Source organism: Rattus norvegicus, chromosome 6 (assembly GCF_036323735.1).
Source record: "Rattus norvegicus strain BN/NHsdMcwi chromosome 6, GRCr8, whole genome shotgun sequence".
NCBI lineage: Eukaryota > Metazoa > Chordata > Mammalia > Rodentia > Muridae > Rattus > Rattus norvegicus.
Window position 1 is genome coordinate 26,392,772 of NC_086024.1, and position 25,114 is coordinate 26,417,885.

The following is a 25,114-nucleotide window of genomic DNA, read 5'->3' on the forward strand; positions in this document are numbered from 1 at the left end:
TGAAATTTAATCAAAACATCTATAAACATGCACATTTAAATACTTCCAGGAAAATTTTTAACTAAATTTCTTATAATAAATCTTTCAAAGAACTACCATCATTACTAAAAGTTTTCATTTTATCTAAGAAAATTGTTCTCTACTGTATTTATCTCCAACATAGTGGCATTTTGACAATGTCACTCCCAACGTCAAAGACAGAGTAACTATATAAAGAGTTTGGGTCTCCCCCGCTCAGGAATTAAGTAATGAGAAAAGGCAGGTCTATCCAATTACACACAAGTACTTTCATTCTTCAGCAAGAGATGTCAGGGTGGGCATCCATTCAGGCAAGACCATCTGTGTGTGCAGCGGGCAGCTGCAAGCTATGTAACTGAAGAATTCCTGTGATGTCCTAAAATTCCCGACCTGCTAATGAAAAGCAGCTCCCAGACTACACCGAGTAGCAGATGAGATGACTGAGATGGCTCTTTGGAAGCAGGAACCCAGGCCAACTGCAGAGGCAAAGCTGGCACCACAGAGTAGCCATGTGGCTGGCCATCGAAAGCTCCCCACGAATGTCACCTTGAATACAGACATAGTTTGAATCTGAGACAAACACACGGACGGCAGCTCTGTTACCTCAGTCGTCCTCAGGTTTGTACTACACAGGCTTTTTCTAGTATCGAACCTTCTTTTTGGAGGCGGGCAGGAGTTGGGAGAACACCTCAAGACAGGGTTTCTCTGTGTAGCCCTGGCTGTCCTGGAACTCACTCTGTAGACCAGGCTGGCCTCAAACTCGGAGATCCTTCTGCCTCTACGTTCTGAGTGCTAGAATTAACAGGGTGTACAACTGAGTTACTGTGACTTTTTTCCCACAATGATTGAGTTATTAGTAACTTTTTTTGGGGGGGAGACAAGGTTTCTCTGTATAGCCCTGGCTATCCTAGAGCTTGCTTTGTAGACCAGACTGGCCTCAAACTTATGTAGATCTACCTGCTTCTGCCTCTGAGTAATAGGGCTAAAGGCATGTGTCACCACACTGGGGTTAACATTAACATACCTTTGTTTTCCTGACACACACAAAGCTGTTATATAGGGTGATGCCCTTGCATTTAAAGATGGCAGAGCACCATGTGACAGCTGGCACACATCCTCGGACGGAAGTAATGCTGTATTATACAAATATTTACAAATATCAATTTAAAATTTAAAAATAAAGTTAAGAATCAATAATGAGCCTCCTTAGAAGAAAGATAAGGACAGGAATCTAAAACATCCTGACAAAACCTGCTGTGATTTGATATGAAATGTCCCCCAAAGGCTGATGTGTGTGAGCACTTGGTCCCAACTGTGGAGGGGACAATACGGGGAGGCTGCAGAACCTTTGCACCAAGAGTGCTAACAGGCAGCACAACAGGAGTGACGGATGGATGGATATGTCTGCCTTTAGTTCTGATCTCAGGACTCTCGGCTTCGTGATTGGCCAGTGAGAATTGCCATGGTGCCCGAAGCTTCCACCAACAAACTGAGTTGTTCTCACAAAACCTTCCCTGCCACAATGAACTAACATCTCCTGAAACCTGGAGACAAAGTCAATCCCTTGGCTGCCTTTACTGGGTATTTTATTAGAGATGAGGAGAACAGTAAGAACCACAGAGCAGAGCACACACCAGTCCCTAAGTGGCACAGCAGCTCCAAAACCATGGCTCTCCGCAGCGTGCAAGAGAGGACATCCACTCATTAGTTCCGTGTCTCACAGAATGAGTTCGTGTGTCAGAACAAATGCAGCAGGACACATCCCTTCTGGGCAGCCCGAGAGTCTACTCAATAGAGTCAGTCAGAACAAACTGAGACATAACCACACTCCTCAACCATCTTGGACAAAGCTCCCTGGCCATGCCTCAGAGAAACTTAATAGCAAAAAGGATGCATGCTCTACCCAGGCTGTCTCACTGAGGGAGGGCGGGACCCAGGGAGGAAGGGAGGGCCGGAGAGCAAAGAACAGCAACTCTGGCTAAAGACATATGGCCACAATACATAAATAAATATCACAGGATTCCTTCATGTCAAAACACAGGCCTTTTTTTTTAAACCAACATACCACTTTTTTCAAAAGGAAAAAAAAATAGCTTTTACTTAATAAACCTAAAATCTAAAAGTAACATATACAAGTTACCAAGTCCTAGTTGTGTGTAGAACTTTATTTTCAAACAAAATCCATGTTGTTTGATGATATGATGAAGTACTATAAACTACTCAGTAAGCAGTTCATGGTTTATTAACAATCGCTTTTTTGTGCATTTCTTTTTTTTTTTAAAGATTTATTTTATGTATGTGAGTACACTGTAGCTGTCTTCAGACACACCAGAAGAGGGCATCAGATCTCATTACAGATGGTTGTGAGCCACCATGTGGTTGCTGGAAATTGAACTCAGAACCTCTGGAAGAGCAGACTGTGCTCTTTTTTTTTTTTTTTTTTTTTTTTTTTTGGTTCTTTTTTTTTCGGAGCTGGGGACCGAACCCAGGACCTTGCGCGTCCTAGGTAAACGCTCTACCACTGAGCTAAATCCCCAGCCCCCAGACTGTGCTCTTAACCGCTGAGCCATCTCTCCAGCCCCCTTTTTGTGCATTTCAGATACTTATGGATGACCTACAGGTATTTATGTCTGATGTACTGGATGCTCTCTGAAGCAGCAAAGACCCCCCAAATAGAACAGTACCAACTGTGCTTCTCAACTCCTAGTGCCGAGACCCTTTAATACAGTTCCTCATGTTGTAGTGACCCCAGCCATAAAATCATTGTTGCTGTTACTTCACAACTGTGACCTTGCTACTGTTATGAACACAATGTAAAGACCTGGCAGGCAACCCCTGCACAGGTGAGAACACTCGTGTGACTTCCCTACAAGGGCTGAACTGGCTCCACTTGTAATAAAGATTAATGTGGCACTAGGTCCTGCTCTCCTGCACAGAAGACTTTTTGCTATCTCACGCCTGACCATCACCTAGACAATGTTTAGCTACCACTAAAACTAAGAACATTAAACTAGCAGACAAAAAGGGTGGCAGTATACTGCCAGTCCCTCCACTGAGTTCCAAAGACCTTTTTAGGATTTGCTAATTCACTAATTTGCCATTGTTTGAGTGACATGTCCTGCAGAGGCTCACGAGTTTGCACACTTAATCTCCAGCTGTGGTATTACACAGGGTGGGTGTGGAGTCTCTGAGCCAAAGGCCCTGGCCGGCAACAGCGGGTTACTAGGGTTTTCAGAGCCAGTTAATTTTTAGCAATTTCTCAGGTAATTCTACCATACTCAAATAAACTGGGATCCTTACAGACACAGTCAATAGGAAAAGCAGAGCTGACATTACCAATGACCTAATTCCCTTCCAGGTCTACCCACAAAGAAAGCATCATTCAACCTCAGTGACATTCACCTATGAAAGGATTTTATAAATAGTTCTTGCCCCCTCAGCAAATCTACAAGGAAGGCTTCCTCATGAAAGCTTTGTAGTTTTGTGTTGTTTCACATCTTTCTTCATTTCTGTAGCTTCATTTATTTTACTTCTGTTTAATAAGAGTGTTTTGCCTTTCCTGGATACTGCTTGTGTGTCTCGTGTCTGCAGAGCTCGGGGGCATCAGATCCTATGTAACTGGGTTACAGACGGTTGTGAGCCACCATGTGCAAGGTCGTCTGCAAGAGCAACAAGTGCTCTTAAACGCTCAGTCCCATCTCCATGCCCGACAGCTTTTTATTTCAGACACTTAAGATGCACTGATGGTTGTTAGTACCAGTTACTAATCCCAAGTATCACATGTATTCACTGGGAGCAAGACCAGAGGTAACCCAGCAGATCTCAAACTTTCCAAAATCCTCTTGTCAGCCTTCCCAAATGCTGGGCTACAGACACACACCACTGTTACCTTGTAGGTTGATGTCACTATGCAGTTGACGGCTGGCACCAGTTAGATCAAGTCCATGATTGGACAGTAAAAGAATAAGGCAGGAACAAAGTTTTTGTAGGGAGGGAAAGAAGGAAGAGGGAGAATCAAAATGGAGACTGAGAAAGATGACCCAGATCCAGGTGGTCCTGAATTGCCAAGGGACAAGCTGGGATGGATTTCTGTAGGCAAATTCATCTTATCTAGGTGGGCAGTTTATATCCTTATCAATTGGTTGTAAGTTTCTTGTGTGGATTTATTGTACATTGAGTATTTAACATATAAATCTGGTTGTTGAGTTATTGTTGTTATTACCGAGTAGCTGGGACTAGAGTTCCCTGCTGGCCAGGGCTGGCCAGGGTGACCAGCCATGGGAGCGGAGAGACCGCTGGGGTGAGAAGACAGCTAGGCTAACATGGTTTGGTGCCTCACTGGAACCAGCTGCCACTGAGATAAATTAATGTTAGTTCTATATGGCGCTCTGGTGCCAGCACTAAAACTGATCGTGACTTTTTTTTACTATTATTATTATTATTATTATTATTATTATTATTATTGTACTGCAACAGTACCTGCTTGGTTTCAATTTTAAGGGCATTTCTCCTAAACTCCTTCTAAAACCGAAGTTGTTGGTCCATCAAACCATAGATGGAGTCCCAACCACATACCAATAATAACAATGCCCACATCTCCAGGAGCTGCAGTCTCATGGGTCAGAGTGAATGAAAGGTTGACCCATGAGGGTCAGAGTGAATGAAAGGTTGACCCATGAGGGTCAGAGTGAATGAAAGCTATGTCTCTTCCTTTTGCTGCTGTTCTCAGTAAAAAATAATTCCCAGAAAAACCTACGGAAGATCAAGACTAAAACGTAAAGTTAGCACAGAGAATGATTTAGTATGTAAGCCAATTCTGTACAAGGCCTGGTATGATTTAAATCGTGTGCAAGAGTATGGGCGCACATCTTCAAAGGAGCAGAGCTGATCCCCAAGGGCCTTCCCTGTCACTGAAAGCAAGACATTCTCACTAGAAGGATATCAAAGTATCTGGACTCGCTGAAGCGCCGAGAGCGACTAGCTGATGATCTAAAAGGTCTGATCACATGCCAGGTCACCTTTGATTTGCTTTGTTGTGCAATCTTTGTAAATATGTGTGTATGCAGGACCAAACTTACTTTAAAAATCTAAAAGTATGTACTTAACCAAATATATCAACAGTCAGGTGATTTTTTTGACAGGGGCCTGAACTCAACAGTAATTTACAAATGGAGGAATCGAGTAGACTCCTAAGGAAAATAATCCTCTGTGGGAAGGAGAATTAGAATTAAGATCTACTAAGTTCCAACCTCATCCTTAAACCTATGCCAAGCCAGTAGTACATAATAATTTGAGAGCGGCACCTGAGAGAAACAGAACGCCAGGTAAAACTCCTAGGACTCCGCAGCAGGCAAGTGACAGCTTCTTCTAAGCCTTGTCTCATCTCTACTTGGACAATGACCAGACTGCGAAATGAAAAGCAGTTTCTTGCTGGAAGAACACTGGGAACTGCGTCAGACCATTCTTTCCTGCACTCAAATCCCACAACACAGAAATCAGGACCCAACGTCACTAAGTTGTTTAGCTGCTGTTGTTAATGGGAGCTGGAAAAGCTACAGCTTCACAGCAAAGACAGGAGAGGAGCTTGAGGAAGCCGGGGGACCATACTGATACACACTTCCTTAGCCACGCCTTGGGTCAGTACTCTTCAGACTTCTGACTTCAAGTCCCTTGACTTTTCAAAATTCCTGAGAGACTGCAAAGCAATTTTGTTTTCATGAACTGTAATCTCCACATTAAGCTGGATGGAACAAGAGTGAAGACCCATGCATGAGTTCCCCTAACTTCGTCTTCAACAAATGGTGCTGGGAGAAATGGACATCTACATGAAGAGTGAAATTACCCTCTATCTATCACTTTGTATGGAAACTAACTCAAAATGGACCAAAGACCTAAATCTGAAACCTGAACCTGCTAGAGGGAAACAATGACATCCCTACAGGATATGGGGTTAGGAAAGGACTTTTCTGAATAGGACTCCATTTGCCCAGGAACTGAGCCAACAACTAACAAATGGGACCTTGTAAAACTAAAATTCCTCCATACCAATAAGAGGCAAAGAGGAAACCCACAAGGAGGGAGAAATCTGCCAGCTATCATCTGACAGAGAATCAATACCCAGATACGTAAAACAAAACAAAAACATCAAAAACTTAAAAAGCAAATGACCTATTTGAAAAGCAGAAAAAATTGGGATCTGAATAAAGTTCTCAAAAGAAAACAACAATAGGTAAGAAATATTCATCAAAAACTCTATTCTCATGAGGAAGAGAACGCTGAATAACAATAGAAAAGGCTATACTTTAAAAAAGAAGAGTAGAGGGGCTGGGGATTTAGCTCAGTGGTAGAGCGCTTACCTAGGAGGCGCAAGGCCCTGGGTTCGGTCCCCAGCTCCGAAAAAAAGAACCAAAAAAAAAAAAAAAAAAAAAAGAAGAGTAGAGAATGACTACTGTCTTAGTGACTGTTCTAGAGCAATAAGACCCATGACTGGGCAACTACGCTAAAGGAAAGCGTTTCTGGGAGCTGGCGTACACTTTCAGAGGCTTAGCCCATCACCCTCATGGCGGGAGGCATGGCAGTATGCACGCAGATCTGAAGCAGCAGCTGACAACGACTACAGCTTGAATCAGAGGCAGAGGGAGAGGCTGGCTCAACCTGGGCTTTGAAACATTAAAGTTCACTCCAGTGACATATTTACTCCAATAAAGCCATCCCTCTTAATCCTTCTAATCCTTCCAAATAGTGCTAAGCTATGGAGACTAAGCTTCAAATATATGAGCCTCTGAGGGTCATTTCTTATTCAAACCACCAGAGCTACTGCCAACTGTGACCCCACTGTAATGTACTCAGCTAAAGACCACAGCACTGTCTTGATGCTCACATACGCTCTTATCCCGAAGAGACAACAACAGTTACAGAACTAAACCTAGAAGATTTCATGGGATAGACTGGTTTTTCTTTTTTCTTTTTTTTTTAATTTTATATATATATATATATATATATATATATATATATATATTTTTTTTATTAGATATATTTCTTTACTTACATTTCAAATGTTATTCCCTTTCCCGGTTTCCTATCCACAAACCCCCATCCCCTCCCGGGATGGAGTGTTTTTAACAGCTTGTCTTGAGTTTGTAATTCTCTCTCCCTTATGGCTTTTAGAATCTTTGGTAATTTACCTTAATATATGATGCTACATTTTCTTCTTAATTATGGCATATGTCACTTAAGGTGCTCTATGATTTAGGACCTGTCGTTGGAGCCCCCAGTATAACTGCTTATAACTAAAGTACGGCCCATACAAACTGTCAGTAAGCAGCCAGACAAATCTGAGCAAGCCGCCCGACTTCAGCACACCTGCATTTCTTCTAACAGGAATAGGGCATGATTGAATGTTTCCCTTAGAGCCCCTTCCTAACCCTTCAGTATCCCTCAACCTTAACAGTTCATCATTTAGTGCTATACAGTGTTGGCAGGACACCAATTGCTGCAGAAATTAAAACATGTTTTATATAGAAACCATTGTTTTATACATACACTTGTTATTTTAAACCATTTCCTCACTCTTGAGAGATGTAGTAATTTCAACAAACACCGAAGCACTACGCTGTGAATCAGAGGAACTGGCAAAGGTTCAGTACATGAGCTAAGTGGCTCAACAAAAGCAGCAAATTAGACAGACCACAGAATCATCCTGTCACATGGGCTGGCTAATTTCCAAAACCTGGGAGTGGGGGAAATAAGGGTTTTTCTTTCTCCTCAAGTGCTGCCTTGCTGAGGCAGAAATGACAACTCTAACTCTGTTCCTCAAGTAGACACACACGCCTCTCCTGGTGAGGCGGCACAGCACGAGAAGGTGAGGAGGTAAAACATTCCGTGCAGCAGAGTGACATCTCTGGCCTTTTGGCTCCATGTCCCCACTCAGAGCATGTTCTCAGCCTCTCACACCAAAGACAGAGCCCAAGCTGTGCGCAGAAGTGGGAGGACTAAGAGTTTACTCTTGGCTGTACAGTGAGTTGGAGGCCAGCATGGATACATGACAAGATTTGGGATTACAGAGGAGAATTGCTAAGGTCACAAAGCTACAGATGAAAGGGACAAAGCTGCACATTGTGGCCAAATTCTAAAACCTGTAACCTAAATAACAGCAAACTGTGAGCAGATACAGGCCAGCCTGCTCTTCCAAGTGCTGTTAGCTCCGCCCCCACAGTTGCCTGGCAACAGCCAGGCTGCCTGACTCACTCTAAAAGGGGCTGCTTGCCCCTTCCTCTCTCTTGCTCTTGCCTTCCTGCTCCAGCTCTGTCCCCTCATCCCTTCCTCACTCCCCATTCCCTTTCCCTTTCTCTCCCCACGTGCTCATGGCTAGCCTCTACTTCTCTTCTTCTTCTCCTTCTCCTTCTTTTTCTTCTTCTCCCTCCCTCTCCCTCTCTCTACCTTTCTCTCTGCCTCTGCCTTTACTACCCTCTTAACTCTGTTCCCCATGCCCTGAATAAACTATTCTATACTACACTGTTGTGTGGCTGGTCCCTCAGGGGAAGGGACGCACCAACAAGGGCCTGCGGAGGCACCCCTTCCCCCACACCTCACCACACATCCACCAAAGCATATCCCCTCTCTCTATATCTTTTTATAAGCACATCAAGTGCCACATGTAAACATGGATTCCAGCAACAGAGGAAGGGAATGTCAGTCACATTACCTGGGTCTGCCTCATTGCCCGCTCCACTCGCCGTGTGCTTCCTCTCTCAAGTTTTGTCCGGAGGATCAAGGCTGAGGTCTGAATGGCCCAGAACTTTGGTTGTGAAAGTAAACACTGATGGAAGAAAGGAGAGGGCAGAGAAAGAAGGGGTCAGTCAGAGGCAGCTCTTAGAGGTGCCAACCCCCAAAACCACAATGCAGCAAAATGCGGGGAAATGCAGATTTGACTCCCCAAGCAGACAGGCAAAGGGCTTTTCTCTTTCTCAACTTATATATAGTGCACTATTTTTAATGTAGGAGAATCCTTTTAGCTGTGGTTAGAGTAGGGAGTCCCAAAGGTTAGAGGCCCTAACTTCAGACAAAATGCTTTCCTAAAGAGGGCATCTCTAATGGAAGTTAAAATATGCACATACTGAAACCTAACCCAGAGAAAGCCATGCCAACCCTCAAACAGAACTCGGGAAGAAACTTTAAGTAAAACCATCAGTGCTAAAAAAAAAAAAGGAAAAGGAAAAGTTCTGAGGGACACCAAGTGTACGGTGGGAAATGGGGGCTGCTTGGGCACACTTTACAGTCCCTCAGACAGTGGTGGGGAATGCACAGCTGTCCCTGGGTGGTCAGCCCAACACCAACCTTCACTAAAGCTCATTACAAGCAAAGGGGCTTGTTTATCTGACAGCTGATGCCATCCTCCTCAGCTGTGTGTTGGCTGCTTCTAAACTAGCATTTCTTGTCTCTAGAGGGCAGCTGTGTGGAGCACCCCAGCCAAAGTCCAGTTAGTCATCTTCAGCCGACCGCACAGTAGAAGCACCTGGGAGTGTTTACAACTTTACAAGGAAGTAGACTTCCAGGAAAGGAGGATCTGGGCAGCCATATTTTTTTTTAAAGTACTCCATAGGTAATGGTTAAGCACAGCCTAAGAACTATTAAATTAAAATAACACAAGTTTGTCTCCGAGCAAATTTATCCATAATTCACAATGTTCATTAATGACACCAAAGTCCTTAGAACTCCTCACTGAGAACCTTAGAAGCCACAACCCACTGTCTACCTGTGATCAGCCTCAGCTTCCCAGCTCCCTGTCAGCAACTCTGGATCGCCCTATCTAAGTGACTCCATCCTCACACCGGAGTCTCTGCTGCTGCACCCAGGCTGGTGCAGAGAAGAATTCCAGTCATGTGACCCCCCTGTGCCTTACAGCCTGCCTGGCACAGTACAGGTACACATGGAAGAGTGAAGGGACAAAGGGGCACTGCTCGACTTCTTTGGCGAAGGCTGAAGTATACACGGGTGTAATTTAACGATGGTGGTGTTTCTAAGACTATAGCCCAGTTAGCAGGTAGGAATTCATGTCTGGTACTATAAATCTAGCCAACTACATGTACCTAGAGAGGTCACAGACCCTAGAGAACCTACTAGTGCCATTTTCCTAAACCAATATAGTTTCTAACTGTGCTCTAAAAACTTATCCTTATACTCACAGACAAGCGTAGCTCTCACCCTCACCAAACAAGTTCACTTTTGCAGCAGGAGGCTAGTGTAGACACCCAGTACAAGTCGACATGCAGAGAATCAATTATCATGGGGAAACCAGCCCCAACTAGAACATCTAAAACACTACCTACCCCTCTACCTAAGGCCCAGGACACTAGCTAACTGAGAGAGTATCTTTTTTTTTTTTTCTTTTTTCTTTTCTTCGGAGCTGGGGACTGAACCCAGGGCCTTGCGCAGCAAGCGCTCTACCACTGAGCTAAATCCCCAACCCAGAGAGAGTATCTTCTAAATGTGACAGGTATATATGCCCCCCAAATCTCAACAATATGATACATTAACAAGCCCTACATGATGAACACACCAACTGACATGTCAATGTAGATAGGGAGGCTTCACAAGCTACCAGTCCAAGCTCTGAAGACAGCTCCCTTGAGAAAGATATCTGCCACTTTGAGACCTCATTTTTCTCACCTAAATGAGAGGAGCTGATCTGAGAATGCTTTCAGCTATTTTTTTTAAAAATGTATTTTTTATAAAATTCCATTTGTTCTGCAGCAAATGACATATAAAAAGGTTCCAACTAATTTAAGCTCCTTTGTAAGGGGACCAGTTGGCAGAGTGCTGGCCTAGCATCTATAATGATACTGGAGGCTTGAGCTCCAGTATCACCTAAACAAAGAGAAACAGCACACACCTGCAGTCCTAGCACTTAGGAGGAGCAGAAGGTTTAGGAGTTCAAGGCCAGCCTGAGACTCTTTATCTCAAAAGCAAATTCTTTCCTAAACTAGCCTGAGTCCCCCTGGTTTTCCAGCCACATCTTATGCGTAAATAAATGGAATCGAAGGGTTGGGGATTTAGCTCAGCGGTAGAGCGCTTGTCTAGCAAGCGCAAGGCCCTGGGTTCAGTCCCCAGCTCCGAAAAAAAGAAAAAAAAAATAAATGGAATCAAAGACTAATATGTCATACTCATAAGCAGGGGCAAATGGACAAAATTTAACTGACTTTATGCTAATTCCACTTCCAAATGCCAATAACATCTTGGGCCCATTCTTTCCTTTGTTGAACGTTAATTACTTGTATCTTGAACTCAATTACTTTAGATTTCATATTTACTGACTATCTCACAGTTCTTTACTATTCAATGGAGGTGGCAGAAAAGAGCTGAGAAAAGCTTGCTCAGGGCCCAGAGGAGACTCGGGCTGCAGTGGCGCTCTGTGGCTTATGACATAATGCCTGAGGCTTGGAACCATCCCTACTACTGAAACACATGCTCGTTATTAATATAGCCCAGTTTATCATTTTTATGCTTGGAACTTTATTAGCCTGCTCAACTCTCCTAACGTCTCTTCTATGTTTAACTTCTCTGACTTTATTGTTTAGCCTTCTATTTTTATATAGTAGATCTGTCTGAATTGATTTTTTTATGCGGCATGATCTGAGGTTAGATCCCTGTTCTCCATATGGACATATAAATTATCCAGAGCCACTGACTGGACAGTCTACTGTGCTGCAATACCTGCTCTGTCATAAATCTGGTGAACCACATCCGAATGGCTCTCTTCAGAACCATCTGCCCCGCTGGCAGCTTTCTGTCTCCTTGTGTCCAAACATCTTAATTCAATGTTTCCCAGGCTTTCAAGCACATAAAAATGACCAGAGGGTGTGCTGGAACCCGCACTCGTTGGCCTCAGCCCCAGAGCTCTCCATCAGTCTGGTTCAGGATGGAGCCAAGAAGACTCTACATCTCAGGGCTGGCAGCTGCTGCTCCGGTTGCCACTCAAGTGCCCCACTTTCATAAGCACTGTGGGTCAGACAGCTTCACACAGTGTGGATCTTCCAGCTCTCTTCCTGACTGCCTGAGAAATTCTTCATCATTGTCTTTCTGTATGAACTGAAAATCGACTTTAGGTCTACCACACACATTAAAAAATAAAATAAAACAAAAACAAAAAATAAAAAACAGCAAAATCAAACTGCTGGAATTTTGTCAGAAGTACACTGACCGAAGCAGACTAGTTTGGAGGGGCTGGAATCATCCATGAACACATGTGCATCTCCTGGTATTTAGGTCCTCATTATTTTCTCAGAATGTTCTAATCTTATCAATATAATACAATGATAATGATATTATATATGATTAATGATAAATATAATTTCTAGAAATATGATGGATTTTGACACTACTGCAAATAGCATCTTTTCGTCTACTTACTTTTTTAATTATGGTAAAAAAAAAATACACAGAACATAAAATACATCACCAAACCAGTTTTAAACACACAGTTCAGTAATGCTAAGTACATTCCCTTTACATTCACTCTGCTGTGCAATCTCCAGAATTTTCTCACGTGCAACTCTAATCTATACCATTAAGCACCAGCTCCCACTTCTGAGGCTGAGAAACCAGCATCCTTCTTGTTCCTGGGAACCTGACCAACCACTCTTGGTACATAAGGCAGCTCATGGTATGAAGCAGCTGCAAATGTGATCTTAGAAAAAGCCAGGAATGTAAAAAATAAACCTTACTCTAGCAGTCTGACAATATACCACCACACTAAATTACTGCTGAAAATCCAAATGTAGTCTCAAACACATTGAGCGATTCTGTATCTAACAAACCTCACTTTTAGAAAGAATTAGAGAACAGACACACACGAACCTTAGTCTGTTTGCAACCCCATACATATATATGAGCTGGGATTTCCACCACTTTTGCTTATAAAAAGGAAACAGAAACTACTTGCATGGAGTAACAACACATGTATGCTATGTTAAGATACATGCTCTCTCTCATTCTCAATTTACACTGACCAAAATCTTCAAAAAGTGATTTATTGGGCCAATAGGCTTTAGAATGTGTATTATTTTTCAGAAGCTCTAATATTTTTATTTTTGTGAATATTGAAGTAAATGCTAGTGATCTCTTTTATTTGTGTGTACAATGTGTTTGTTTTGGGTTGGTTGTCTTTTGTGGGGTATGGGAAGGATCAAATCCTAGGGCTCAAACATGCTGGGCAAGTTCCCACCAACAAGCTAGAGCCCTGACTATTTATACTCACAACGGTAGCGACGAATTCACTTCCACGATCTTTGACAAGAAGTACACAGAACTCTGAGAACAGAAGGGAGCATTCACTGCAGCTGACGGGAGGATTCTGCCTCCGGAGACTGCTTACTCCTGTTGAGCCAAAGTGCAGGCTCCACAAATGAAGGTCAGTGAGAGGCAGGAGACATGGCTCCACAAGGAAAAGAGACTTCTGTGAGGGCCTCACAGCCTGAGGTCCCCAGACCCACAATGGAGAGAGAGAAATGTCTCCTCAAAGCTGTCCTCTGGCTCCAAGCAGGCATATGCGCAGGTGCATAGACACACACACACACACACACACACACACACACACACACAATGAGGATGATGGTGATGAAGATGACAGTGGTGGTTTGAATAGGTTTGGTCCCCTAGAATCATATATTTGAACACTCAGCCCATGAGAAGTGGCACTATTAAGAGGTATGGCCTTGTTGAAGTGTGCCACTGTGTTGGTGTGCTTTGAGCTCTCCTCCTATGCTCAAGCTCTGCCCAGTATCCCCTTTGCTGCCTTTGGCTCAAGATGTAGAACTCTTCACTACTCCAGCATTGTGTCTGCCTGCACACTGCCACGCATCCTATCATGACAATAATGGACTAAACCTCTAAAACTGTAAGCCAGCCCCAATTAAACGTTTCATTTTATAAGAGTTACTTGTGTCATGGTGTCTCTTCCCAGCAATATAACCCAAAGCAAGACGATGATGGTGGTGCTGACATGTTGTGGATAGGACACACGCACACTTACTTTATTCAGCTAACAATCTCCTACCACCTGCAACACTGCTCTCAAGTCTGAGACAAGCAACAAGAATTTTAACACCATCAGAGAGGATCTAGGATACTGTTTCTATTGAAAATAAAATTCCTTTTTACTCTTCTAACTGCACATTTTGACTAACCTTCCAAGGTCACCAAGACCTTCATTCAACAGACAGGCAGTTTGTCCTTTGGACACAAAGGAGCTTTCAGACAGCTGCTTCTTTTTCCACAGGTAAATCAAGCTCTGAGCTCTCTTGGCTGGGCACACGATTATTTGGCCACGTTACGGCAAAAGGATGCTGCCCACACAGGTCGGGCTGACCATGAACACAGAGAACAAAGAAATGTATGAAAAGCAGACTTATCACCCCACTTTAAATGATCTACTTAAAAGACTGTTTATTTTAAGCTAGTACCAAAAGACAGTAAGTTTAAAACTCCTAGACTAGGCAGTAAGTTACTCCAGGGAAAGGGAACAGCAGTCCAAACCTCTGTCTCTGCTGTGGGAACACTTCAGGTCTGCCTGGCCTACTTTCCCTTAACCCGCCTGCTGCCCTGGATGAGCTACTGGTGTGGCCTAAGAGCTGCCCTTGAACTTACAGTTCCCACCCGCTGCCTCTACCATACAGCACCTACAACCCCTATCTGCCCTTTAAGGCCAGCCTCAAAGCCTCCCCTAGAGAACAAAGCCCTTTTTGATGGCTCGGTCCTAAATATTTTCTTAGCAACTAAGTGATTTATCTATTCTATAAATGTGCATACTCTTCAAACTGCCTGGTATTGGCAAGTAATTTGTGGATTTATTTGATCTGAGCTAAATTAAAGATCCCGTGAAGATGAGTGCCTGGGCTCATTCCTTTACTTCCTCCTGTGTATTTCTCCCACCCTGAATACAGACTTGCCAGTGAAGTGAACCTAAGTTACAGAGTATACCATGCAAAGCCATGCATCTAAGACTAGCTTTTTAGTTTGCCACATCTGTAAACTTACTATTGCATGATGCATAATCCCAGCAAAGTCACAATTTAGGTATCTATCCTCCTGTCAATGTCTGCTCCCAGCTTTTGGCCATCACAAACATGCATGACTATTAAATATCCCTGCATGTGTCCACAGCTGCAGAAGAAAGTCTCACTCAGGTACCCTAAAAATGGACAGTCTGGCACATCTGCAATGCAGTTTCCTAATGCCACACTCAGCAATGTGGCAGACATGGTTAATCAGTCTTTATTCTATTGTCAACTTTTCAAATTAGTTCTATAAGTTACAATTTCCTTCCAAAACCATAAAAGTCTAATAATACACAGCTTGCATCTTTTTTCCTTAAACACCTGTGCTGCTGGCCATCCTACAGTCATCGAGTTCCTGTCTTCAGGAGCTGTCAAGCTTTTAGTAGACTGCTTCAAGTGCTGTGCATGCTCACACAAGTGAGTGCTTGCCCTCCCTCCCACAAGTTCAACTTTAACCCTGAGCTCATGGCACAACTTCAATATGAAACTAGAATGCTTTCCTCTGGCAGCCACGGGCTTGGCAATGCCATGAATTTCAGGTGACTTCAGACTTGCTTGGAGGTCTTAGCTCAGTGGAAAGTGTTCTTACCCTGCCCCACCCCAGTGACTCCAGCCCTCACACACTATTGCTTACTACAGAGGCTTCAGGTGCCTGTCCCTCCAGCTTCAGTCCCTGAACCTAGCTCCAGGGTTCTTGTCTGTCTATGGGTCTCTATGTTTAAGTGGGTGAGAAAAACATCAGGCACCTCTCCTACCTCTCCTGAGTCTGACAGCGTCTTAATAACTGTTCTGTAGCAAGGCAGTTCTCCCATGGTGCCTTACTGTCCACACGGTCAGTACTGAAGGCCTAAAACAGCTCCCTCTTATTTCCAATGCTACTAAAGACAAGAGCACAGTATCCCCAAAAAGAAAGGCACTGCTAAAAGCACAAAGGACCCTAGAAATTTCTGATGCATCAGAGATCAGAGTTCTAGGGCAAGACACAAGGTTGAAACCTGCAAACAGGCAGACAACTCAACAGAGACCATATGACCATGTCCCAAAGAGCCTGCTCATGTCCTCCACTCAAAAACTAATAGCTGGCCATGTGCAATGTAGATTCCCCACTTCAGATTAGTCATGTAAATAGTGTAAAGGATAAATATTTATATTTCTATAAATATATGTGATCTATATATAACTTTTCTAAATTTTTCTAAAATAGTTTCTACTTAAAAAGGCATTTATAAATTTAAAATAATTAAATCATACTAATTAGCTGTTTATGTCCATTAATGTAAAAAGCTGCTTGAAAATGGTTTATAAATGTACTAAAATTCCACTTTACATAATGGACACCAATTAACATACAGTATTTTAATATTCTAGCGTCCTGTCCACAGAACTTACTCATATTGGCCATCTTCTGGTCAGAAAGAAAGGAAGGGGAAGGGAAGGGGAATGGGAAGGGGAAGGGGAAGGGAAGGGAAGGGAAGGAAATTCGGCAATGTTCCACATCAATAGCCTGTGTCAAATGCCAAGGAAAATATACCTCAAGCACAGCTCCAAGCAGCATCTTTCTCTCTTTGTTTTTCAGAGGCTAGGTTTCTCTGTGTAGCATTGGCTATCCTGGAACTCACTCAGTAGACCAGATGGGCTCACTCAGAGATCTGTCTATCTGTCTCCTGAAAAGGCATGTCCTACCAAGCCTGGCTAACACATTTTCTTCAGTCTTTGAAAAAAGTCTGATTTTTACCTCAGAAAAATTATAAGTATCATAAACTTGAACCCTAAACAATTTCACATTGGGTATCTGTTCTAAAATTAACTCCACTTAATACATGACATATGTTGACTATTGTGTGTTGTACTTTTATTAAAAAAAACTATATTAAAAGGCAGATCTATTTTGATAAGTGAGTTAACCTTAAATAAGTCTAAATAGAGGGCTGGAGAGATGGCTCAGTGGTTAAAAACACTGGCTTCTCTTCCAGAGGTCCTGAGTTCAATTCCTAACAACTGCATGGTGGCTCACAACCATCTGTAATGGGGTCTGATGCCCTCTTCTGGTGTGTCTGAAGACAGCAACAGTGTACTTATATACATAAAATGTGTGTGTGTGTGTGTGTGTGTGTGTGTGTGTGTGTGTGTGTGTGTAGGTCTAAGTAAGTCTCCTCTTTAGTGAAGTATGTGACTGATATATTAAAATACATTCAAATTCATTGGATACTTTGATCTGTTTGAACAGCTATATACAGTTTCTAATCATTTCTTCTCGGAAGCAGAGCTTTATCTATCTCTCCACTGCTTCCATTAGGACAGCCTCTGACTTTTTTCTCTCACTATGTAGCCCTGACTGTCTTGGAACTCACTATGTAGACCAGGCTGCCCTTGAACTCACAGAGATCCTCCTGCTTCTGCTGGAATTAAGAGTGTATGCTACCTGCAGGGATGGTTTAATATACGGAAAACCATCAACGTGATCCATTATATAAACAAACTGAAAGAACAAAACCACATGATCATTTCATTAGATGCTGAGAAAGCATTTGACAAAATTCAACACCCCTTCATGATAAAAGTCCTGGAAAGAATAGGAATTCAAGGCCCATACCTAAACGTAGCAAAAGCCATATATAGCAAACCAGTTGCTAACATTAAACTAAATGGAGAGCAATCCCACTATAATCAGGGACTAGACAAGGCTGCCCACTCTCTTCCTACTTATTCAATATAGTTCTTGAAGTTCTAGCCAGAGCAATCAGACAACAAAAGGAGGTCAAGGGGATACAGATCGGAAAAGAAGAAGTCAAAATATCACTATTTGCAGATGATATGATAGTATATTTAAGTGATCCCAAAAGTTCCACCAAAGAACTACTAAAACTGATAAACATCTTCAGCAAAGCGGCTGGGTATAAAATTAACTCAAATAAATCAGTAGCCTTCCTCTACACAAAAGAGAAACTAGCCGAGAAAGAAATTAGGGAAACAACACCCTTCATAATAGACCCAAATAATATAAAGTACCTCGGTGTGACTTTAATCAAGCAAGTAAAAGATCTGTACAATAAGAACATCAAGCCTCTGAAGAAAGAAATTGAAGAAGACCTCAGAAGATGGAAAGATCTCCCATGCTCATGGATTGGCAGGATTAATACAGTAAAAATGGCCATTTTACCAAAAGCGATCTACAGATTCAATGCAATCCCCATCAAAATACCAATCCAATTCTTCAAAGAGTTAGACAGAACAATTTGCAAATTCATCTGAAAAAACAAAACACCCAGGATAGCTAAAACTATCCTCAACAGTAAAAGGACTTCAGTGGGAATCAGTATCCGTGAACTCAAGCAGTATTACAGAGCAATAGTGATAAAAACTGCATGGTATTGGTACAGAGACAGACAGATAGACCAATGGAATAGAATTGAAGACCCAGAAATGAACCCATACACCTATGGTCACTTGATTTTTGACAAAGGAGCCAAAACCATCCAATGGAAAAAAGATAGCATTTTTTAGCAAATGGTGCTGGTTCAACTGGAGGTCAACATGTAGAAGAATGCAGATCGATCCATGCTTATCACCCTGTACAAAGCTTAAGTCCAAGTGGATCAAGGACCTCCACATCAAACCAGATACACTCAAACTAATAGAAGAAAAAGTGGTGAAGCATCTCGAACACATGGGCACTGGAGAAAATTTCCTGAACAACACACCAATGGCTTATGCTCTAAGATCAAGAATCGACAAATGGGACCTCATAAAACTGCAAAGCTTCTGTAAGGCAAAGGACACTGTGGTTAGGACAAAACGGCAACCAACAGATTGGGAAAAGATCTTTACCAATCCTACAACAGATAGAGGGCTTATATCCAAAATATACGAAGAACTCAAGAAGTTAGACTCCAGAGAATCAAATAACTCTATTAAAAAATGGAGTACAGAGCTAAACAAAGAATTCACAGCTGAGGAATGCCGAATGGCTGAGAAGCACCTAAAGAAATGTTCAACATCCTTAGTCATAAGGGAAACGCAAATCAAAACAACCCTGAGATTTCACCTCACACCAGTCAGAATGGCTAAGATCAAAAACTCAGGTGACAGCAGATGCTGGCGAGGATGTGGAGAAAGAGGAACACTCCTCCATTGTTGGTGGGATTGCAGACTGGTACAACCATTCTGGAAATCAGTCTGGAGGTTCCTCAGAAAATTGGACATTGAACTACCTGAGGACCCAGCTATACCTCTCTTGGGCATATACCCAAAAGATGCCCCAACATATAACAAAGACACGTGCTCCACTATGTTCATAGCAGTCTTATTTATAATAGCCAGAAGCTGGAAAGAACCCAGATGCCCTTCAACAGAGGAATGGATACAGAAAATGTGGTACATCTACAAATGGAATATTACTCAGCTATCAAAAACAATGACTTTATGAAATTCATAGGCAAATGGATGGAACTGGAAAATATCATCCTCTGTGAGGTAACCCAATCACAGAAAAACACACATGGTATGCACTCATTGTTAAGTGGCTATTAGCCCAAATGCTCAAATTACCCTAGATGCACAGAACACATGAAACTCAAGACAGATGATCAAAATGCGAATGCTTCACTCCTTCTTTAAAAGGGGAACAAGAATACCCTTGGCAGGGAATAGGGAGGCAAAGTTTAGAACAGAGGCAGAAGGAACACCCATTCAGAGCCTGCCCCACATGTGGCCCATACATATACAGCCACCCAATTAGACAAGATGGATGAAGCAAAGAAGTGCAGGCCGACAGGAACTAGATGTAGCTCTCTCCTGAGAGACAAAGCCAGAATACAGCAAATACATAGGCAAATGCCAGCAGCAAACCACTGAACTGAGAACAGGACCCCCGTTGAAGGAATCAGAGAAAGGACTGGAAGAGCTTAAAAGGGCTCACGACCCCATATGAAAAACAATGCCAACCAACCAGAGCTTCCAGGGACTAAGCCACTACCCAAAGACTATACATGGACTGACCCTGGACTCCAACCTCATAGGTAGCAATGAATAGCCTAGTAAGAGCACCAGTGGAAGGGGAAGCCCTTGGTCCTGCTAAGACTGAACCCCCAGTGAACGTGATTGTTGGAGGGAGGGCGGTAATGGGGGGAGGATAGGGAGGGGAACACCCATATAGAAGGGGAGGGGGAGGGATTAGGGGGATGTTGGCCCGGAAACCTGGAAAGGGAATAACATTCGAAATGTAAATAAGAAATACTCAAGTTAATAAAGAAAAAAAACTGACAAAAAAAATGTTTAAAGACTGAAACTGAAAAAAAAAGTGTATGCTACCACACATAGCTGCCTTAATCTTGGACATTTCTGTCCTTTTAGTACTGGGACATTCTTTGACTTTTATTCATACTTATCCACTATAGATATTAGTGGATAACTGTATTAAATATATACAGTTATCTGTATAGACATTTGTACTCAGAAAGCTGAAGTAAAAGGTCTATTATAATATAGATTTGAGATCAACATTTTAAACTCCATCTCAAGGTGGACCAGTGGCTTCTATCTGGAATCCCAGCACATGGGAGGTAGAAGCAGGTAGATCAGGAGCTCAAAGTCATCCTTTGCTGAGGACAGATAGTTTCAGGTCGGCAATGGCCTCCCTCAGACCTTGTTTCAAAAGCCAAACAAAGACTCCATCTCAAAGAAAACTGTGAGGAGGAGAGGGGAGGGCAGGGGAGTAGGTTAATATCAGAAAGAAAGAAAAAGTAAAATGCAAAACTCTCAAAGGACTTTTTCTTCTTTCATGGAGGCCTTGAAAGCACGGGCAGACAGTCGGAAGGCAAGCTGCCAGTGTCAATTCACACTTGAACAAAACTTTTGCCAATGAAAACTGAAACACCTGTATGAACTGAACTGTTCCTATTTTCAACAATAAAAGGAAATTAAAAGCATTACAAATGTCATGGGCTTGGCTCATCTGAAAGGAAATAACGCAGCTTTCACAGCTCATTCCAAATTATCCAGCCAATACAACATAAATGGTTTTCTAAAGCAATCTAGGATATTTTTACTATGACTCCCAAAATGTGTAGACAGGATTTCTCAAAAACAGCACTACACAATGATTGTCTTAAACTAGGAGAGCGATGGCTTCCAGGACAAGCTTCAAGGATGTATTAAAAATGTCATAAGGAAGCCTATCAGTTTGTATGCTTATTAAAATATTTTAATAATAATTTAATTTAAAAATTATCTTACATATATTTTCACATGCCACACCAACACGAAAACACAGGCGAAAATTTCTCCACAAAAAGAGATCTTATTGTTATTTTGGGAAACTTTAGACAAATCATTAAAAGTCAGTAAAATACAGAACCAATATAAGCCAACTATTTAGTTATCAATAAACATTGGTAGTGGCTTTTTAATTTTAGTTTTAAAAAAATAGTTTAAAAAAATCCTCAGTTTCTAGAAACTAAGAGTATCCCAAAACTAAGGAGGCTGAGGCAGGAGGTTTTTAAGTGTGAGGCTAGCCTGGATCACATAACTACCTTCTACCTCAGAAAGGGAAGTGCGTGCCCCTGCGTGCATGCGTGCGTGTGTGTCAACCAAATGCCAAATATCCATGGTCACTTTCCCTCCAACGACTTCCAGTCCTTTATGGGATATTAAAATTTATATTGAAAAAATTTTATATTGAATAGTTCTTACATCAGAAAAGGAACCTCATGCCCCAGGTTTACAGTCTCGGTGGCAGATCACCGGAGCACAGGAAGGGACACCCAGAAGACAGTGCTGCACTGTCTTGCTCCTCTCTTCCCCGTGTCCACAGGCAGGCAGTTCCAGGCATGTTTGCTCTCACTGTGCTGCTCAGAAATAAATACAGCCTCCTCCAAGCCAAGGAGCAGCAAGCCTGGCTCACCACTGAATGCAAAGGACACCAGCTTTTCTCACTGTGAGCACGTTATGTACACCCCACCTTGGAAAGCAAGGTTTCAGCTCAGGAAGAGGGGAAATGCGGCTATCCTTACTGTCGTGTAGTGCTACCTAAGTCCCAGAGAAAAGCAGAACAGTGTGGGCACAGATCGGAAGTCAACCCAGTGCCTGGGCTGTGTCACCTCTACTTGTTCTCTCAGTCTGGATACACTTCCTGAGCAACAAACAAGACTAAGGCACTGAAGCCTACTCTAGACCAAAATGCGAACGCTTAGCCTTCAAAGCTAGTGAGTTCAAGTCTACTGAAGAAAGGTAACTGCACAGCTGGTTGCTATATAAACAAAAATGGTCCCAGCCAAAACAGGCACAGAGACAAGGTCAAGCACTCGGAAGTGGGGCAGAGCCTCAAAGTGCCCACCCATCTTATCTCTGATACACCTGGAGTTGCACAGAATATATCGTCCCTCAGATTCTGTGAGAGTTAAGGAGTCCCTCACATGAAGTGACTGGTATCTGCATACAGCACATGTCTTTGTTCTTTAGGCCACCTCTTGTTACTATAAAGCCTAAAACTAAACAACTGCTACAGAGCCTGTTATTACTGTGCTATTAGGGTAATGACAAGAAGGTCTGCACAGATTCGATTCACACACATTTTTTTTCAAATATTTTAAATCCTTAGTTGACTGAATCTGGATACAAACCTACTAATGTAAAAGGACAATATAAATAAACTCTCCTCAAGGTCAAAGGACACTCCCAAGTCACCATGGTACTGACTTTGGAGGTGAGAGAAGGCCACATAGATGCAGAGAGCAGTTGTTGGGGACAGAGTTGAATTTTCCTGGTGTATGTCCATGCTTCAGTTGAGACAAGACAAGGGGAAGAAACAGTTCAGAGCCCAGAGTCCTCAGAGACCTAAGGGCCTCCCAGTGCCCGTGTTCCCTGCAGCTCTTCCTAGATGGGGATGGGGGGGTGTTTGGTTTGGATTTTCTTGGAGACGGGACTCATGTCCCTGGCTGGCCTCACTTACTGTGTGGCTAAGCATGACCTTGATCCTCCTCACCCCATCTGCAGAGTTAGGGATCTCAGGCATGGACCACTCAGGTATGCATCCCTGGGAACAGAGCCTAGGCTTTGTGCATACTAGAGGAACATTCTACCGGCTGAGCTATAGCCCCAGCACAGTGCAGTACTTCTTAGAAACTAAAGATTTACTAGAAATAACAGACGTCTCCTTAGGAAAGTTAGATCTGGCATTTGATTCTCTGAAGTCACAAAGCTTTCTCCCAAAGAGATCAGTACTCAGGCCAGGGCTGACTGGTTCAGGCCAGTGCTGACTGGGAGGAGAGCCAAAGGAGAAGAGAGAGCAGAAAAAGTACTCAGCAAATAGTTCTTGTGGGTAAATATAAAAGCTGAACTCATGACTTACACTGTAAACGGGGAGAGATGAGCCACCCACACTAGAACCAGCAGCTAAGAAGCCTGCAAGTACCTTATGATACAGAGAAACGAGAACAGAGATAACCTGAAGACTGGAGGGACTGAGGAAGCTTGCCCTCACTCACAAGAGCTGTGCTTTTAACAGACTGGTGCAGGGTTTGCACAGCGACTGGGAAGGACACACATTGCCAATGTGTGTGAGACCAACCCAAACTGACGGTGTTAGTACTGCTCCCCCGCCACAAAGCCCAGTGAGAACATTCTCTGTCACCAGCTCCATCGGTGCTGACCTCTGTCATCAGTAGAGACCCAAGCCTCCAAATCACCCATTGCCTGGACACTTGTCTCCTCTCAGCCCTGCGCACCGCCCCCACTCTCTCTCTCAAGCTACTCCCAAGCCTCATGTCCTGCCCCACTGCCCTATTTCAGGAGGATCTGTTTCCAAATCATCTTCTGACTAAGATATTCCAGACCATCCTGCTAAATGGCACCCATCCATCCCACTTTACAGCCCTCCTCAGCACCTTATTTAAATATCTATCTGTCTGTGTATTTCCATGGAAATTAATTGAAACTCTAGAACAAAAAAGATACTGTTCACCATTGTACTTCCAGTGAGGACCAAGACACGTGTGCATGGTAAATATTTCATAGTTACTAGCTGAGTGAAAGGAAGGTATACAAGTTACTTTATGTACATTGAAAACAATGTTGCCTCTTTGTGTGCCAAATTCTTTTAGCACATGCATTAATAAATAAGGCATTTCCATCTAGTCAGCTAAAGCCCACACTATAATGGTAACCCAAGGTGCTGAGGAATGGGAAGAGTGGGAAGTCAACCCCAATCCCCGGAGCCACTATCATCCAACATGACCAAGAGAGCGGGAAGAAGAGTCTGCAAAGCTCCTATTACAGCACAAACGTGCCAGCTTTTCCTTCTACCTGAGAAAAGTTCTTCCTTTTGTCTTACCTGGAAAAGGGCAAAGGAAGAAAGAAAGTGGAATCTTGTACCCCTGGTGATAAGGCTGCCTTTGGCAGAATCACAAAGGAATTTGATTCATTCAAGAAAACATGCAGCAAGCAAGGCTCGGTGGTACACATCTTTAATCCCAGCACTCAGAGGCAATGGTAGGTTTCTATGGGTTCAAGGCCATCCTGGTAAATATCCTAGATAGCACAGCCAGGGCTATCTAGAGAGACCCATTAAAAAAAGAAAAAAGATGTGCACCCTTTTCCAACCACAAAGCCAAAATTACAGTGAGTCTCCCGCCTTCTCTGATACACCTCTCTTTTCCTGGATTTCACATCTTCCAACATCTGTTCACCCATCTTTCTATTTTGCTACCGTTCTCCTCCAGCCTGGGTCCTGATCTGTCACCTTCCCTCTTCAGTCAACTGCAATGAGATGACTATGCAAAATTGCCACAAACAGTGCTCCAGGGCAACAATGCACTCCCTGTCAAATTCCACAGCCACTTCTCTGTCTGCCCATCTGTCTGGCTATTCTACACAATGGAATACTGACAAGCGCCCTGTGTCCTCAACCCTTTCCCCTTTCCTGACCACTGCTCTCCTGCTCCTGCTCACAATTCTTTGTCAAGACATCCATGTAGATACCAAAATTGACCCTCACTTTTATGCATAAGACCTATGAAGTCTCAGGCTCTCATTCAGTCACTCAACAA

General features: G+C 43.0%; 1 protein-coding gene across 2 annotated transcripts in view; it reads right to left on the reverse strand.

The window, feature by feature from the left end:
* The window catches only part of Ttc27 (tetratricopeptide repeat domain 27), a 143,350-nt gene that overhangs the window by 82,076 nt on the left and 36,160 nt on the right, over positions 1-25,114 (reverse strand). For both annotated transcript variants that reach the window (XM_006239754.5, NM_001106706.1), the window contains exon 10: positions 8,723-8,836. In XM_006239754.5, coding sequence (XP_006239816.1) covers positions 8,723-8,836 — 114 coding nt within the window. The remainder of the gene's footprint in view (positions 1-8,722; positions 8,837-25,114) is intronic.